This window comes from Astatotilapia calliptera, chromosome 8, assembly GCF_900246225.1.
Source record: "Astatotilapia calliptera chromosome 8, fAstCal1.2, whole genome shotgun sequence".
NCBI lineage: Eukaryota > Metazoa > Chordata > Actinopteri > Cichliformes > Cichlidae > Astatotilapia > Astatotilapia calliptera.
In genome coordinates, this window is record NC_039309.1 from 3,094,871 (window position 1) to 3,111,256 (window position 16,386).

At 40.3% G+C, this 16,386-nt stretch overlaps 2 protein-coding genes across 2 annotated transcripts; one reads left to right on the forward strand and one right to left on the reverse strand.

Annotated features, from left to right (window-relative positions):
• The first annotated feature begins 3,917 nt into the window (after positions 1-3,917).
• LOC113028000 (gastrula zinc finger protein XlCGF49.1-like) lies at positions 3,918-4,829 on the forward strand. Its single transcript, XM_026177897.1, has one exon. It carries the CDS (start codon positions 4,191-4,193, stop codon positions 4,827-4,829), a length of 639 nt encoding a protein of 212 aa, XP_026033682.1. The 5' UTR covers positions 3,918-4,190.
• Positions 4,830-8,901: 4,072 nt separating this feature from the next.
• Positions 8,902-15,453, reverse strand: LOC113027996 (zinc finger protein OZF-like). The gene is made up of 2 exons (XM_026177894.1): positions 15,246-15,453; positions 8,902-11,838 (listed from the first exon to the last, which is right to left on the reverse strand). The coding sequence occupies exon 2, from the start codon at positions 11,800-11,802 to the stop codon at positions 10,450-10,452; it is 1,353 nt and encodes a 450-aa protein (XP_026033679.1). The 5' UTR covers positions 11,803-11,838; positions 15,246-15,453; the 3' UTR covers positions 8,902-10,449.
• Between the last annotated feature and the right edge of the window lie 933 nt (positions 15,454-16,386).

Here is a 16,386-nt window from a genome sequence, read left to right on the forward strand (position 1 = left end):
TATGAATAAGGACTTTTGTTTTTGAATTTGGATGATTTTTCATTGCACTTAAATGAGCATGCTGGTTGTCTGACAGTGAATAGAAAATACAATATGTATTTTCTATTTCTCTATTTTGCAGTTTATTTGCTTAAACTGTCCTCCACCCATGAGGTGTGTTTGTAATAAAGCCTGAAATTAAAGTTTAGTGAAATGCACGTCTATTACCAGGTCAAAAGGGGTCACCATCAGCCCCAATAACAGTCCAGGAAAGGCGATAGAGTCCAAAGAAGACAGAAACTGTGAATCTACAAATATGAACATCTAGATGTCTGAAACTGTACATATACAGTATTTTTCAAATAACATTGTTCTTGCAAATATAAGAGAAGATGTTAAAATGGCTGGCTTTAAAGAATAATTCTGGTTGGATTTTGAATGTTATTAATTGTTATTTTTGTTTGTATAACAACAAACACATCTCTTCTTTCTGTTTACATTAATACTCATGTAAAACACCTACAGTGAATCTAGATATTGCCACACAAAGATTCAATGAAAAAGATGAGAACTTGGCAGTGTGACATTACAGGGTGTGGTGGCTGACCACGTAACACGTTGCCAACACACTTCTGACTAATAACTAATAATAGCAGACCTCCTCTGGCAGGAAAAACATCAGCAATGATCCTGGAGAATTTAGCTGTTGCTGTCCATCAAGCAAAGGTTATGAGGTCATTTCCAAATAAGGCTGTCATTGTACAATTAAAAATATTATTCTCTTATTCATAAGTGAAAAATATTCAAGGTAAATGTTAATGTTCGCAGCAGTTTCATCCCAAGTGCAGTGCTCAGAGAACAAAAACCCAGAGCTCCATTCAGACTCTACAAGCCTCAGCATGTTAAATCTTCACACTGAACATAGTTGGTTTGGAAGTGTTGCCAGCAGAACATCTCAGCTGTCTGAAAAGAACATGTCAACATGGCTTAGGCATGCAATGCTGCATCTGAACAAACAACAAGTGGAGATGTTTGCGTATAATGCAGTGTGATATTAGGTGAAAACCAGATATATCAGTACTAACACCTCATACCAACTGTCAGCTCACCGCGATGGGTGGGACAAGATTTCGGCTTGGACACCTTCCAGTCACTGAGTCAACCACAAACTCTATCCCGAAGTATTCCAGATTCAACTATGAGGACATCAGTCCAACAGCTAAAACTAAATGGTAAAGTCTGCTTCTCATGTAGCACTTTTCTACTCCAGCTGAGCACTGAACTAACCCCCGACCTGATGAGTAGTAGGTGACCTGCTCTACCTCCTGAGCCACAGCCACCCCCCAAAAGGAGACTGCTTGGTGAAAACTTTACGGTGGCCCTGAGAGGCCAAACGGACTGCAACTTCAGAAAACACTTGCAAAAAGAAAAACGCTGCAAAAAGAAAAATGCTGCAAAAGCACACAAAACACAACGGAAATAGGAAAAAACACAATGGAAATGTTTCTGGGGAGACAATAACCCGACGGACCAGTTGCACCAAAACATGTATGTATATTCCAGATATCTGTATTAGAATCATATGATTACTACACATTTACCTCTCCTCCACTTCTTTAAAGTGACTCCCAGTCCCAGCGCACTTGTTAGCATGTTTTGGTTCGTGCAACTGGTCCGTCGGGTTATTGTCTCCCCAGAAACATTTCCATTGTGTTTTTTCCTATTTCCGTTGTGTTTTGTGTGCTTTTGCAGCGTTTTTCTTTTTGCAGCGTTTTTCCTTTTGCAAGTGTTTTCTGACGTTGCAGTCCGTTTGGCCTCTCAGGGCCACCGTAAAAATTTCCACAAATCCAAATATTTCTTCCCTGCTCTGAAGACCGCTGTAATTATAGACACCAGTTCTACAAACCAAGTGCAGCTTTTATTCTGCTGAAGGCAGGATTTATCCATGTATTCATGTTTACACTAATTTCCGACCCTATCGTCTGAATCTTGCAGCAGAGTTGAGACTCATCAGTGTTTCCCAGTCTTCAGTTTCCTGTTGTTAGCTCACAGGAGTGGCTCCCAATGTGGTCAAGGTTTAATGTGTTGTGCATTCAGAGATCTTCTTCAGAAAACGGTGGTTGTAACAAGTTTTTTTTATTTATGTATCTGCTGACTTCCTATCAGCTCAAAGCAGTCTGGTGCTTCTCCTCTGATCTCTAACACCTACAAACATTTACAAACAACCACATTCAAAGTCACTTAAATCCCCTCCCCCAGCCTGATGCATCAACCTGAACTTCAGCAGGTCGTTTTGCCCATGTCAGCATGCCTAAATGGAACGAGCCGGTGCAATGTTGATTATTAGATTATTGATCTGGCTGATTATTAGATATTTGTGTTTCAGAGCAGTTGAACAAGTGTGCCTAATAAAGTGGCCTGTGAGTATATATGTGCCCCTTTGAATAGAATAGAATACTTTTTATTTGTCAATTTCTTCAAATGTACTTGTACTTTGTTGTTCTCCTTTGAAGGACGCAGAGTATAAACGTGTCTGAAGGTCCGATCCACACTCCAGACCAGTTAGTGGTGGTAATGCATCGGTTCCTTGTTTGCACACCACCAGTAAAAATCATAGATGGGGTGAAGGTGTCTGCGCAGGTGCCTGCTTAAAACACAGAAGACCTCTGTTTTGGTGATTCGTGGTGATCGATTCTGCGCTTGCCTGGTTCATCTTTAAGGAGCCTGCAGCTTATTTAAGGAAGAAAACAAGGGTGTTTTATCACCACTGTGTGTAAACACGGTCTGTGTAAACAGTACCTAAGTATCAAAGTTGAAAATATAAAGGTAAAAAATCTACACTGTCTACAATAAAATGTGGGTCACGTTGAGATTAGTTGCTCATCGGTGCCAAAAACATAGTCAAGAGGATTTATGCAGGGGTTATAAAAATACTAATAATTTAAAAATGACCTGTTCTGCATACATCATAATTCACTCTTTTTTAGCTACTTAAAATCTCACTGTAGAACTATTTTGCCCTTGAAAGAGAATTTCTTAAAAATATTAACTGGAAAAATATATTTTTTAAAAATGTAAAGGTCACATTGCCAAAAACTGATTGCAGCTTCTTTTTGACTCAAAATGATTTGATACCATTTGTGAGAGATCTGTTTGACAGATGATAAGCCAACAAGTCACAACAGCTTTAATCCTACAGGCTGGGACGGCACTTCCTCTTTTTTCTTTGATAAAGGATGCTGCAATGTATGCTCTGCTATAGGAGGTAATAAGGAAGTAATAAACTAAAGAATTGAGAGAATCCATCCAGGTCTTGACCTTGAAATATAATATTATAATTTAAACATCAAAATGTGAAATTACTCGAGTGCAAGGCAGTTTGCTGATATGTTGTTTTCCTTGTCATTGTATTTATATTTGCTGATTAAGATACACTTCTGGGGCCTATACTACAAAACACCCTGAGTTTACCCAGGATATCTTTTCCTTATCTGGCCTGCAGACAGACTAAGAGGTCATACAAAAGCGGTTATCAGCTTGATAAGTAAGCACAGGGTTTCTTAATCTCGCTGAGTAGGTAAAAGAGGTAGAGTTGCTGCTTTTGACCAATCAGAAACCTGAATCTAGTTTTTTTTTTAGAAAGTAAATAGAATGATAATATTAGATGTATTAGACGCACGTGTTTTGTCATTTGTGTTTTAATTATTAGTAAAGTGTGAAAAGAAAATCACTTTCCAGTAATAAAAGAAGTTATATCAAGTGAATTTGTCATTAGGACAAAATAGAGATTTTTTTTAAAGGCAAGAAAAAATACAGCGTGTGTAATTTAACAAACGTGTCACTAAACGTGTTTTAGGAGCATGAAAAAAAAAAGCTGGAATAAAGAAGCTCTTAAGAGTCGTTGTCAGAGGAAGACGAAGACTTCAGATGCTCTTCAAAAAATCTTTAGAGATAACATAATATATTGGCTCTTTTAACCAAAGTTACAGTCCATAATGTGCATGTGTGTTTCATCAGTGCCTGCAGATGTTCAGCAGCTGCTGGTGATTAAAGAAGAGGTTCCATGGAGCCCGAGTCTGGACCAGCAGGAAGCAGAGCATCTCTACATAAAGGAGGAACAGCGGAAACTCTGCAGAAGTCAGGAGGGAGATTTGGAGGAGACCAATATCACCAACTTCCTTGTAAAGAGTGAAGATGATGAATAGAAATTTATGTCCTTGGAGCTTCAGCCAAGCCAAACTGAACACATCTCAGAGGCTGAAGCTCCAAACAGCAACTCAGCCAAAGGGAGGAATCCAGAAGAGGATGGAGGTATACAGCTGTCAGATGCTAAGTTACACACTGTGGAGAAACCATTTGGTTGTGACAGCTGTGGTAAAGCATTTAGTTGCAATATGCATCTCATAAGGCACATGAGAGTCCACACAGGAGAGAGACCTTTTGTTTGTGACGTTTGTGGCAAAATATTTACACAACAGGTGGTTCTGAAGAGACACACGATAGTTCACACGGGAGAGAAACCGTTTGGTTGTGACATTTGTGGCAAAACATTTAGACATCAGAATACTCTTAAGAGACACACGAGTGTCCACACGGGAGAGAAACCATTCGAGTGTTCTTTTTGTGGTCAAAAGTTTAGCCAAAAGACTCATCGCAAACAACACGTTAGAGTTCACACAGGAGAGAAACCATTTGGCTGTAACGACTGCGGTAAAATGTTTCGTCGCAATGCGCATCTCAAGAGGCACACGAGCGTCCACACCGGAGAGAAACCATTTAGCTGTGGAGTTTGTAGCGAAAGATTCACCAGACAGGGAAGTCTGAAAAGACATATGAGGGTCCATACGTGATAGAATTTTGTTTGTTTATTTGTTTTTTAACAATAACATAGTATTTTTATACCTTTTTATTATATTTTTTTTAATCTGTTGCTTCATTTCGTCTATATTTGTTACAAATTCAGAAATACAATGAGAGCCGGATTAGGTGTCAATGAATAGAACCACCTTAGAGTGTAAAAGGCGAAACTTCATCATCAAGGGTCAGACTTTTCTCGCCGGGATCAGCATTTAGGAACAGCTTTTTTGAAATACTGTGCTTTAAAAAAAACTAAGTTGGAGTTATTTGGCAACTGGAGTAATAAACATGTTGACACACACCAAAGACAGCTTTTCAGGAGAACCACCTCATACCACCTGTGAAGCACAGCGGTGGAAATTTTATGATTCAGGGTCATCATCACTGTACGTGTTCAGAGGATGTGATTTCATCCAAGTTAGTTAAACAGGAGTTTAATGATGGTCCTGATCAAACTATTAAACCCCACAGGTGATGCTTTAAAAATGCAGAAATTGTGGATTCAAAGCAGTTTTGTATAAGAGAGTGGTAAAATGCTTTTTTGCAGGCTGATGTAAGAGGATTGTGGATAACTATGCTAACAGCAACAAGAAAGAAATTGCTTCTTTTAAAACTACTGTCTGAGAATAATTATGTCCTTATTTTTGCACAAACTGCTGTTTTATGGCTGAATAAATGACCAGAAAAGCTGGTTGTGGTGTTGCACTGTTTGTCTGTAACAACAGCGTGCAGTGATTCATTGACATGTGTCAAGAGACATGAAAATGCAGTTTATAAGCAAGAACAGAGTTTGTACAATTCTAAAAAGCTTGAAAGTTGATATTTGGTGTGATGATGGGTGTCTTTGTTCTTCAGCACACTCTGAACTCTCTGAGGAAGCTTCCTGTTATTTTTAAGTAGTCTTCAGGAATCGTTCTCCAGCCTTTGCTGGAATATTTTATGCTTATCAGTAGGGATGGGTATCGTTTAGGTTTTATCCGATACCGGTGCCAAATCGGTACTTTTGAAACGGTGCCGGTGCTCAAACGGTGCTCAAACCGGTGCTTAAAGAATGGAGAACACAAAATTGGTCCAAAAACCTCTCATGTTCAGCTGTTTTTTGTAAAAATATAACAATGTTAGCCTTTTCTGCAGCTATGGGGCATATATGGTATCACTCTTGGCTGGAAGCAGTGCTTAAACAATGGAAAAAACACAAACTTTGTCCTAAACCTCTCATGTTCAGCTGTTTCCCACTTTTTCTTTGGTCATTTTAGCCTTTTTAGCCAGGGTGAAGGGAGTATCTGCCATCAAACAAGAGGACAGCCGCATGTAGCTATGATGATGTTTGCTAGTTCACCTTACATGCATTAATGTAATAACGTGGTTAGCCTACTCAACGTAAATTAGCTACTCACGCAGAGAAGAACGGCTGCTGCTGCCATCATCATCCGTCATCATTTCTGCTACACTGGCAGGGCTAGGGGCCAGGACTCTCCTCTTCGTGTTTTTGGGGGATGTTGCATAACAGGCAACCCACCCGCAGTAGATGTGCTCGGTGTGAGGTCTCGCAGCAAGCTATCAAATACGGCGCATTTCTGGGCTTTTAAAAAAACGCTATGCGTCGCCAGGTGTTTCATCGGATTTGAGGTGTCACCTCCTTTGACAGTATCACAGTATCAGCTTAAAGCACTTGTTGCTGCTGAGTTTGCATCTTCTGCTGTGAAGTACAGCCAGACTTTTGACCGCTTCGCCTTGGACATTTTTAATCTGTAGCTCTGCTCTAACAGAACGTACGTACCTGGCCCCGCCTACTATCCTCGGAAACGTTAAATGATTGGCTAGAATCTAAAGTGTATCACAGCTCAGGAAAATAAAGCACCGAAATGTGCGCTGCTTTTCGGTCTGGTTACTACCGTTTATGTCAGAACCGGTGCCATCATGGCACCGGACACCGGTACCCATCCCTACTTATCAGTCTGTTTTTTCTTTGGTGGGGTTTTGACAGGTTGCTAATAACAAAGTACCTGAAAATACTATTTAAAAGCACTTCTGTTTTACTGGAGCACTCCAAGCACTTTATAAGTTGTCTTTTTATGCTTGAATGACTCATAGGCCAGTGTTAAGGGGCTTAACAAACAAAAAAGGAAAAGCATTTTTAAAAAATTGTCAAGTACAAGGACTGGACTGTCCAAAGGAAAGCTTTCAAAACCTGGAGAAGTATTGCCCAAGAGCTCAAGAGCACTTTTTTTAATTCACAGAAAGTTAAACTCATTGGAAACAAAATAAAAAGACATGAAAGTGGCTCAAGACTTTTGCACACTATTAAATGTTTTTAGTATGATTATTATGTATATTGACTGTGCATATACTTTGTTTTGAGCATGTTAAGTTAGTGATGGCGTGATGAATGTTCCGAGTCTTGAAGGCGCAGCGACTTACAAAAATGGATGTGATTGTACTTCTCTGAAAGCTCGTATGTTGTTCTCCATATAATCAAAACTGCTGAACACATAATCTGGTCAACAGCAGAGTTTTGAGTTTAAAACCACCAAATTTTCACTGATTATTTTACCAATCATGCTGTGATTCTCTGCTGAAGTAATTCTTTTACATACTCAAACTGTAAAGCTGATTCTCAGTAATACCAACAAAAGAATATGTGCAGTGAATGTGGCACGCATATAACAAAGTTTCTATGTTTGGTCCTGATTTGCAGATTAGAAAACTGATCATTATTATTGAGTATTTATTGCAAAAAATATAAATGAAATGAATTTCCCTTTGACCTTAAACTGAACCTCTTTGCACACTGCCTTCATCAAATTATGGATAAGTCATTTAGGTTAAACTACTGTGTCTTCATCAATTAGGAGCCATGCAGGCAAAGGTATATATTGTGTCCCACCCCAGTTTGCAGCTGGGATAGAGTGTGATTAATGTGGGAGCACACAGGCGTAGGTGCTCAAAAGTAGATCTCGCAAAACAAACTAGGGATCTCGCAAAACTAACTGGGGATCTCGCAAAACTTTTGCGAGATCTCACAAAACAAACTCGGGATCTCGCAAAACTAACTGGGGATCTCGCAAAAGTTTTGCGAGATCTCACAAAACAAACTCGGGGTTTTGCGAGATCCCGAGTTGTAGTAGGTCTGTAGTAGGTCTCGACCTCCCGTTAGCTTCGAGATGGTGGGTGTCAGATCTCCGAAAACGTCAGAGCACTTTTGCAAATATGTGATGTCTTGTAAACCAAGCAGATCTCGCAAAAGTCCGTCTTAATTTTTTTTTCTCCCATGTACCCTGCGGGGCTCCGTATGATTGGGACCTGATGAATGTAAAAGCAAAGATTTTTTTTTTTACCTAATTTTTGTTTCTAAGAAAAATCAGAGCCACATATGAGGATATTCGTTTAAAATTTCGATAGAACAGTAGCAGTATAATGTCCTCGTAAGTGGATATCAGGCCCTTGTAGAGCAAAATTGAGTATTTTGGTCTAAATAACCCAAAATGTGATTACCTCATATGTGGACACCAGGTCCTAGGTTAACTCTTCTTTTGATAGTCATTTGTATAGTTTTCCTTCCTCTTAATCATTAGCTTAATTAATGTAAGCTGTTCCTTGGATTCCCTTCACTGGACACGAATAGCCTGTTTCCTTTCGAGCATTTATAGTTTGAATTTTTGACCTAACTAAACTTTAGCTTTAGTTAGGTCAAAAGCTTCTTTTTGCCCACCCGTCCCATGTGGAACATGTATTCATCTTTATGTGTGGTTTTATAACTTTTAAGTGCTTTGCAAATATTTGATATTATTACATCCAATGAAGGTTATATGACTTGACCTCACATGCTGATAAACTTGTTAAAACAACATCCGGGTAGCGTTGGAAAATGTTAACAAGCTCCTCCAGTCTCTAGGCTACAGGATTTTGAGTTCTGCCAATATTTTGCACTTACCTTTAAGATCTAACTAGTCCTAATGACAGCTTTAATTAAAAAAAACAAAAACAATCCAGCTGTTTTGTTGAGGACAGTCTCACCAAAACACTGAAGAAGAAGAATCATATGCTGTTACTGTAACAAAAAGGTAAGTCTGAGAACATTCTGATGCGTTACAGGAACACACCTTTAATAAAACACTTTGAGAGACAACATGCAAATACAGCAGTACATGTAGTAGTGTTCTCGTCAACAGGCAGCTGAATCTGAAAGTCATTTACATTACAGTACATACATTTTACAAACAGGATTGGCTGAAATGTATATTATATTACAAAGTAGTATTTTTCAGTGAACCTGCCAGTAGCACATAGTAAAAGAAAAAAAAACATTCGTTTAGTGATGCTACATGGGAACTAGGGTTGGGCGATATGTAAAAATTTTCCAACCGGCAATCGTCAGTCCAACAATCGCCGATGGGCCATATATTCGTGCGTGCGCAGACGTCTTGATGGGCGGGGCCATGTAATCATGCACGTTTACACCACAGAAGAAGTTCAAACATGGATGAACTAATTTCCAAAAAAACAAAGCAAAAAACCGCTGTCAGCGTTAACACGGCTTAAACGCGGTCATCACGATTAAAATTTTTAACGCTCTCGACCCATCTGGAGCGCAGAATGAACAAAATTAGGACAAACTGCCGAAATGCGTTGACAGAGATATTTCAGGGATTTTGACTCAGGCTGTGCTCCAGATGGGTTAATTGTTAATCGCGTTAGTCATGATGAAGGAGTGTTAACGCTGACAGCACTAAAAAATTAAAAGTTGCCAATTTGGGATTTCTTTGGCCTTAAACCAGGTGAAAGAGGTAAACCTAAGGATATAACCAAAGCGGTGTGCCACTTGTGCAGACGTATAGTTCGAGCAAAGTACTCAAACTCGACTAACTTGCATGAGCATGCACGTGTCCACCATCCGGCTGAGTATGCTAGGCTATCAACAGCTTCTGCAGCCACATCAACAAGCACTTGGGCGCACTCTGAGGTGGGGGCATTTGCTCGCAGATGAAAGAGGGTGCTGTTAAAACAGCGCTATTATTTTTTTCTGTTGACTGCTTTTATTAGCTCCATCATTATTAGCAAACTTGCTCATGGGCAAACAAATAAATAAATCGCCCTTGTAAAACTAGTCGATATATTCGTCCAATTGCCCAACCCTAATAAGGACTACCATAATAATCCACCATAACAGTTTTTAAATTATGTTTTCTGTTCAGATTAGTTTCATTCAGACTCACTGCTTAAACATCAAAACACATTATAAAAAAGTCTTTGTACGAGCACAAGTATTGGTGTGGACTGACATACAACAGAGCCCAACAGAGAGTTAATACGTAGCGCAGGCTTAAATTAAGTGTTTTTAGTAACAGTACAGTTGTTTTCTACTTGAGTTCTTTAAATAACAAAACCTGAGGTTAGCTTAGGGAAACTAAAGAAGCCTCAGCATTAGTATTTCATTAAACATCCAGCAGATGAAGCAAATATCATTTTGTTTAAAATATTCTGAACTACGCACTGAAGAAAGCTTAAAAAACGTAAACGTTACAGGACAATAAAAAAAATGCTGTGGTTCTTGCAGACTTGCCTCCACACGGCAAATAATCTCTTACAACAAACCAAGCAGCCTTGACGTTTTCATTCTGCGTGGACTCTCATGTGTGAGTTAAGATGCGTCTTACGATTAAATCTCTTGCCGCATTTGTTGCAGTGAAAGGGTTTCTCTCCCGTGTGTAGCCTCATGTGCTCCTTAAGATGCGTCTTTTGGTTGAACCTCTGGCCGCACTCGTCGCATCCAAACGGTTTCTCTCCCGTGTGGACTCTCAAGTGAGTCTTAAGATCTGTGTTTCGGTAAAACCTTTTACCGCAGTCCTTGCAACCGAAAGGTTTCTCTCCAGTGTGGACTCTCATGTGGGTCTTAAGGTGCGTCTTTCGTTTAAACGTTTTATCACAGTCACTACATTGAAAGGGTTTCTCTCCTGTGTGCACTCGCATGTGTGCCTTAAGATGCGTCTGCTGGTTAAACCTTTGCCCACAGTCTTCGCAGGCTAGCGGTTTCTCTCCGGTGTGGACTCGCATGTGAGTTGTCAGATTTCCCTGCTGGCTGAACCTTTTACCGCACTCCTCGCAAACAAACGGCTTCTCTCCGGTGTGAATTCTCATGTGCGTCTTAAGGTGTATCTTTTGGTTGAATCTCTGTCCACAGCTACTACAGCTAAAGGGTTTCTCACCTGTGTGGACCCTCATGTGTGTCCTGAGATCTGACGTTCGGTTAAATCCTTTACCGCAATAGTCGCAGCTGAATGCCTTCCCCCCGTTGTGCATTTTCTTGTGCCTCTTAAATTCTGATTTTCGGTAAAATACTTCACTACACAACTCGCAGATAAACTGTTTCACACCTGTTGGGGCCACCACCTGGGAATCTACGTTTTGCTTTACCTCGCAGCTGTTATCAACCAAACAGCTGGAAGGAGTTTGTCCTGAATGGCATGTCAGCTGTTTCTGAAGACACTGCTTGTAGATAAACTGCTGACCCCACAAAGTGCAGCTTAAGAATTTTTTTGCTGCATTACAGTCCCCATCCATATTTAAGTCCGACTCCAGTGCCCTGCCCTCCTTCCAGCCGCCATCGCTGTCTTCGTTTTCAGGTCCAGACTCATCAGTAGTCTCAGAATAGTCTGAAGCCTTTTCATCAGCATCAGGTTTAAACTCACTTTGAAGATCCGGGTCACTGCTCGGTTCTTGTCCATCGCTCTCAGGCTCTGTATCTCTGTTGTCCTCAGCTTGGCTTTGATGAAAGGGTAAGAACTGAGGTTTTTCTTCATCATCTTCAGTTTTCACAGGAACTGCAGTGATTATGACCTTAATGATATCCGCCTCCTCCAGACCACTACTCTGCTGTTCCTCGTGGCTGGTCAAGATTTCCTCCTGTTCCTCCTTTATGTGGAGGGTCTCCGGGTTCATGCTGGTCCAGACTGGGGTTTCACTCATGAGGAACTTCTTTAATCACCGACAGCTATTAAACATCTGCAGGAAAAACAGGAACAAGTTAGGGATGTAACTGTGTCGACAGTTAAATCCAGCTGAAGAGCAGATTCTCAGCAGTAATTCAACAGGCTGAACAAAAATGTAGCATTAACCATAAAAAAGCAAAGCCAATTTTATGCAGAACACTTTTATTCCTTTTGTTTTTTTTTATTTTTTAATGAATGGCCGATAGGCAAACTAAGGCTAGATTTTCTACATTACGTCTTAAGAAACGCCCCTGAATGCAATATGATGCTTATGCTTCTTTCCCTGCACTTTAGTCAGTGATTTTAGTAAAGCACGGCTTAACAAATTGCACACATAAAACATGCTGTAAAGAAAAGAATCAGTGAAAATGTGGTGATTCCAGCTGATTTAAATCAAACCTGCTCGCTCCTAGCAGTTTTAGTTTTTTTTCTATCAGCTGCAGACTCACCCCTCACAACTCATCAGGAAACTGACAGACCTGGGCATCAGCTCCCTCATCTGCAAATGGTTACTGGACTTCCTGACCAACCGCCCCCAACATGTCCGGCTGGATAACCACTGCTCATCTACCATCACAATGAACACCGGTGTACCACAAGGCTGTGTGATGAGCCCTTTCCTCTACTCCTCTTCACCCACGACTGCAGACCTGCTGATGGTTCCAACACCATCATTAAGTTTGCAGATGACACCACGGTGATTGGCCTCATCAGTGACAACGATGAGGCCGCCTACAGGGAGGAGGTGGATCGTCTGGCTGAGTGGTGCGACACAAACAACCTGCTGCTTAACACCGAGAAGACCAAGGAGCTCATCGTGGACTACAGGAGGAATGCTGACCCACATCCACCCATCCACATTAAGGGGACGGCTGTGGAGCGTGTGAGCAGCTTCAAGTTCCTGGGAGTCCACATCTCCGAGGATCTCACCTGGACGACCAACTGCTCCAAGCTGGTCAAGAAGGCTCACCAGCGCCTCTTCTTCTTGAGGACCCTGAGGAAGAACCACCTGTCCTCAGACATCCTGGTGAACTTCTATCGTTGCACCATCGAGAGCATCCTGACCAACTGTACAACAGTCTGGTACGGGAACTGCTCTGCCTCGGACCGGAAGGCGTTGCAGAGGGTCGTGAAAACTGCCCAGCGCATCGCCGGAGCACCACTTCCTGCCATAAAAGACATCTACAGGAAGCGGTGTCTGAAAAGGGCTGGGAAAATCATCAAAGACCCCAGTCACCCATCACATGGACTCTTCACCCTCCTGCCCTCTGGGAGGCGCCACAGGAGCCTCCGGACTAAGACCACCAGGTACCGGAACAGCTTCTTCCCCACAGCTGTCAGACTCCTGAACTCTGCCTCCTGACATCTGACCCACGTTAAACTCATGGACTGAACATACACACACACACAATGGACAACTGTACCCTCAAACACAATAATAACATGGACTGAACCACCACTCACAACCACCAGCACTTTATATAGCCTCTGTAGAAACTATCTACACCCTCACTTATCTTAACTGCACTACTGTATAGCTCTGTGTAAATAATCATTCTGTACATACGATAACTTTTAATCCTACAACTGTTTACAACTTGCATAGTTCCCATTTCTGTATAACTGTATATCTCAGATTTCTGTAAAGTTATTTATTTCATATTCTGTATAGTTTTTTCATATTTATATCCTGTTCATATCCTGTACATAGCTTGTACTCACTACAGCCTGTACATACTTATAGTTATAGAATATTCACAACATACTTCATACCGTGTACATTATAACATACCATAATAGACCCATTTCTGTAGTATACTTACATATCTATACTATTGCTAATATATATTGTAATATATCTATATCACTAAAGCACTTCTGGATGGATGCAAACTGCATTTCGTTGCCCTGTACCTGTGCATGTGCAATGACAATAAAGTTGAATTCTATTCTATTCTAATTCTATTCTATTCTATTTGAGAGTACAGATTAAATATAAAAGCTGACTTCAAGCATAGGCTCAGTTTACGTACAAATTTAATATGAGATCAGCAAGTACAGTTTACATGGCCTGTTTTAGGATCATGCCAGTAAAACAATGAAATTGTAAAACTGTTTGCTACCAAGAGGAAAAAAACAGGCAGGAAATAAAATTGCATTTATTTCTTTAGAACCTTCTACTGTTCACGCACAGAGGTCCAAGGGATCTTCCAGGAATGATGACGCTATTTCATGGTGAATTGATTGGTCAGTAGGCAGAGATTTCATACGTGCTGATCTCTAATCTGTAGGGTTAGGGGTATGAAATACAAAATCCTGCTTTGTGGTACCTGCTGCAGACCTCTGGGGAATCAGTGGGAGGGTCTAAAGATTTTCAGTAGCTTCTAAAGTCTTTGTGTTTCCCTGACGAGCATCAGTAATAAAAATAGATCCTCAACAGCAAACAATTTTATTGTTCTATGAGCATCATCTGATCTTAACCTACACTTTACTTGCTTGTACATAACCCTATGTTTGAATTCTGTTTTTATATATTATACTTTACTCTCAAACACTAAACAGCACCAAATCTGCAGCCAGCAGAATAAAACAAATTGTTGGGAGCAGGTTATGTTCAGAGTTTCAGTTTAAAATAATGTGGAAGTGCCATGTTTTTATACCTTTATAAAAAGGTGAATATTTTACACTGCTGGAAACACAGAGTACAAACTAGGAATAAACTAGGCTAAATCACCAGATTAATGACTTCTGCAATATCCTTGGATATGTAATAAGTTCTGAGGTGCCATTTTTCTTCATTTGTTTGTATTTTCATATGTTTATTAATAATCGTTAAAGTACGATAATATTGGATAATACTGGATTTGCTGCAGTCTAAAAAAAACCCAAACAAAATCATGAATTGGGGGGGGGGGGGGGGGGAGATCGGCCTCAACAGGATGTCAATGTTTCTGTACTTCCGGTTCAGACAAAGAGCTGGAAACCGTCCGACTCGCCAGCTGCTCTCTTCCCCCCTGCGGCTGCGGCCTGCAATTCAGGCTCAGCTCATCTAATTCGGGCCTATATAATCCACAAAAGCGCCCAAATACTGCGTTTCATCGCGGCTTTTGTCACAGACTGAATAAAAAGAGATTTTTTACTGTAAAAATAACTTGGCTGTGTGCGCGCTGTAAACCGTCCGGGTATCCGCTTCAATCCTCGCTATTGGGTTCCGCCTTTTTCATTCGCGTTAATACTTCATTATTAACTAATAAATAGCCGAACTATGGTCTTTTGTCATTTGTGTGCCGTTTGGGATTGACAAGAGATGAGATGCTCCGTTTTTGTGTAACTCTTTTCTTCATCCACCCCCTACGATGAGCTAGCAGCTAGCCGTTTCCTCCCGGAGAGTCACTGCACGTTAAATCTGATTTTTCTTACCAGCGATCTCGTTTTTAATCGATCCCCTGGTGCTGATAGACTTCGAGGGGTTTAATTTCTGGGTTTAATTCAAAAGACCGTCTCAGTGTTGCGGTATTGAAGATCCACTTCGTTTATTGTCTCCTTTTTGCTGCTCTTCTTTGGTGAACAGTGCACGGGGAGCTGACTTCAGGTGCGTTAGCACCACCTTCTGGATTGGAGTATGAACTGAAACCTTTGGCGCCGGTTAAAAGGCGTGGGATGGTATGTCACTCAGTATGACAAAAAATATCTTGAAGTAAAACTTCATTTAAAATAACGATAACCTCAAATATAAATGAGTGTAAATTTAAAACATATTAAACAATTAACAACAAAGAAAACATTCTTTCATTTTTTTAGCTGATGGCTTTGTGCCAATTTAGTGCATTTACACATTATGTGTTGACACACAGCTATTCTCAATGCATATCAGCAAGGTGGAATAGCACGTTTAGAGGCCCTATGTCACATCAGATCTTAAGTTAAAGAATAGATATCTTTCTCACAAGAGACATGTGTAATTTAGTTTAAAAGACTTGTTTCAAAAAGTTGGAAACAATCATTCAGTGCCTGTTGGGGCACAAATTTCTGGCTTTCATGCAGCCAAAATCAGCATAATTCTAATTTTATATTCCAAAAGATTTATAGAAACCGTGCTCATTATGCAGAATCATGATATTATGCATTAATTAATATTTCATTTTGAATGTTTATAGAGCTAATATATTTTGGTACTTAGAATTTTGGAGATTTTAGGATAGAAGTAACTAAAGCTTTAAGATAAATGTTACAGCGTACAAAATTTAGTGGAGAAAACAGAACAACATGGAAAAGGTGGTGCAAGACTCCTGATGAAGGTTTCTTCCTGTTAAAAGGAGTTTTTCCTTCCCACTGTCACCAGGTGTTTGCTCACAGGGGGTCATTTCATTGTTGTACTTTCTAGTTTTATTGTAGTGTCCTTACCTTAAAATAAAGCACCTCGAGGTGACTGTTGTTGTCATCATTTGGTGCTATAGAAATAAAATTGGACTGCATGTTATTAAGTCATAGGCTATTCTGTGCAATCAGACATGATACTGACTTTATACAAGGGTGCGTGGCAGCTGAAGACTGATTAATG

Bases quoted from the DNA above. Each gene is read 5' to 3' on its own strand.
- LOC113028000 (XM_026177897.1), top strand. From the start codon at position 4,191: ATGTCCTTGGAGCTTCAGCCAAGCCAAACTGAACACATCTCAGAGGCT.
- LOC113027996 (XM_026177894.1), bottom strand. From the start codon at position 11,802: ATGAGTGAAACCCCAGTCTGGACCAGCATGAACCCGGAGACCCTCCAC.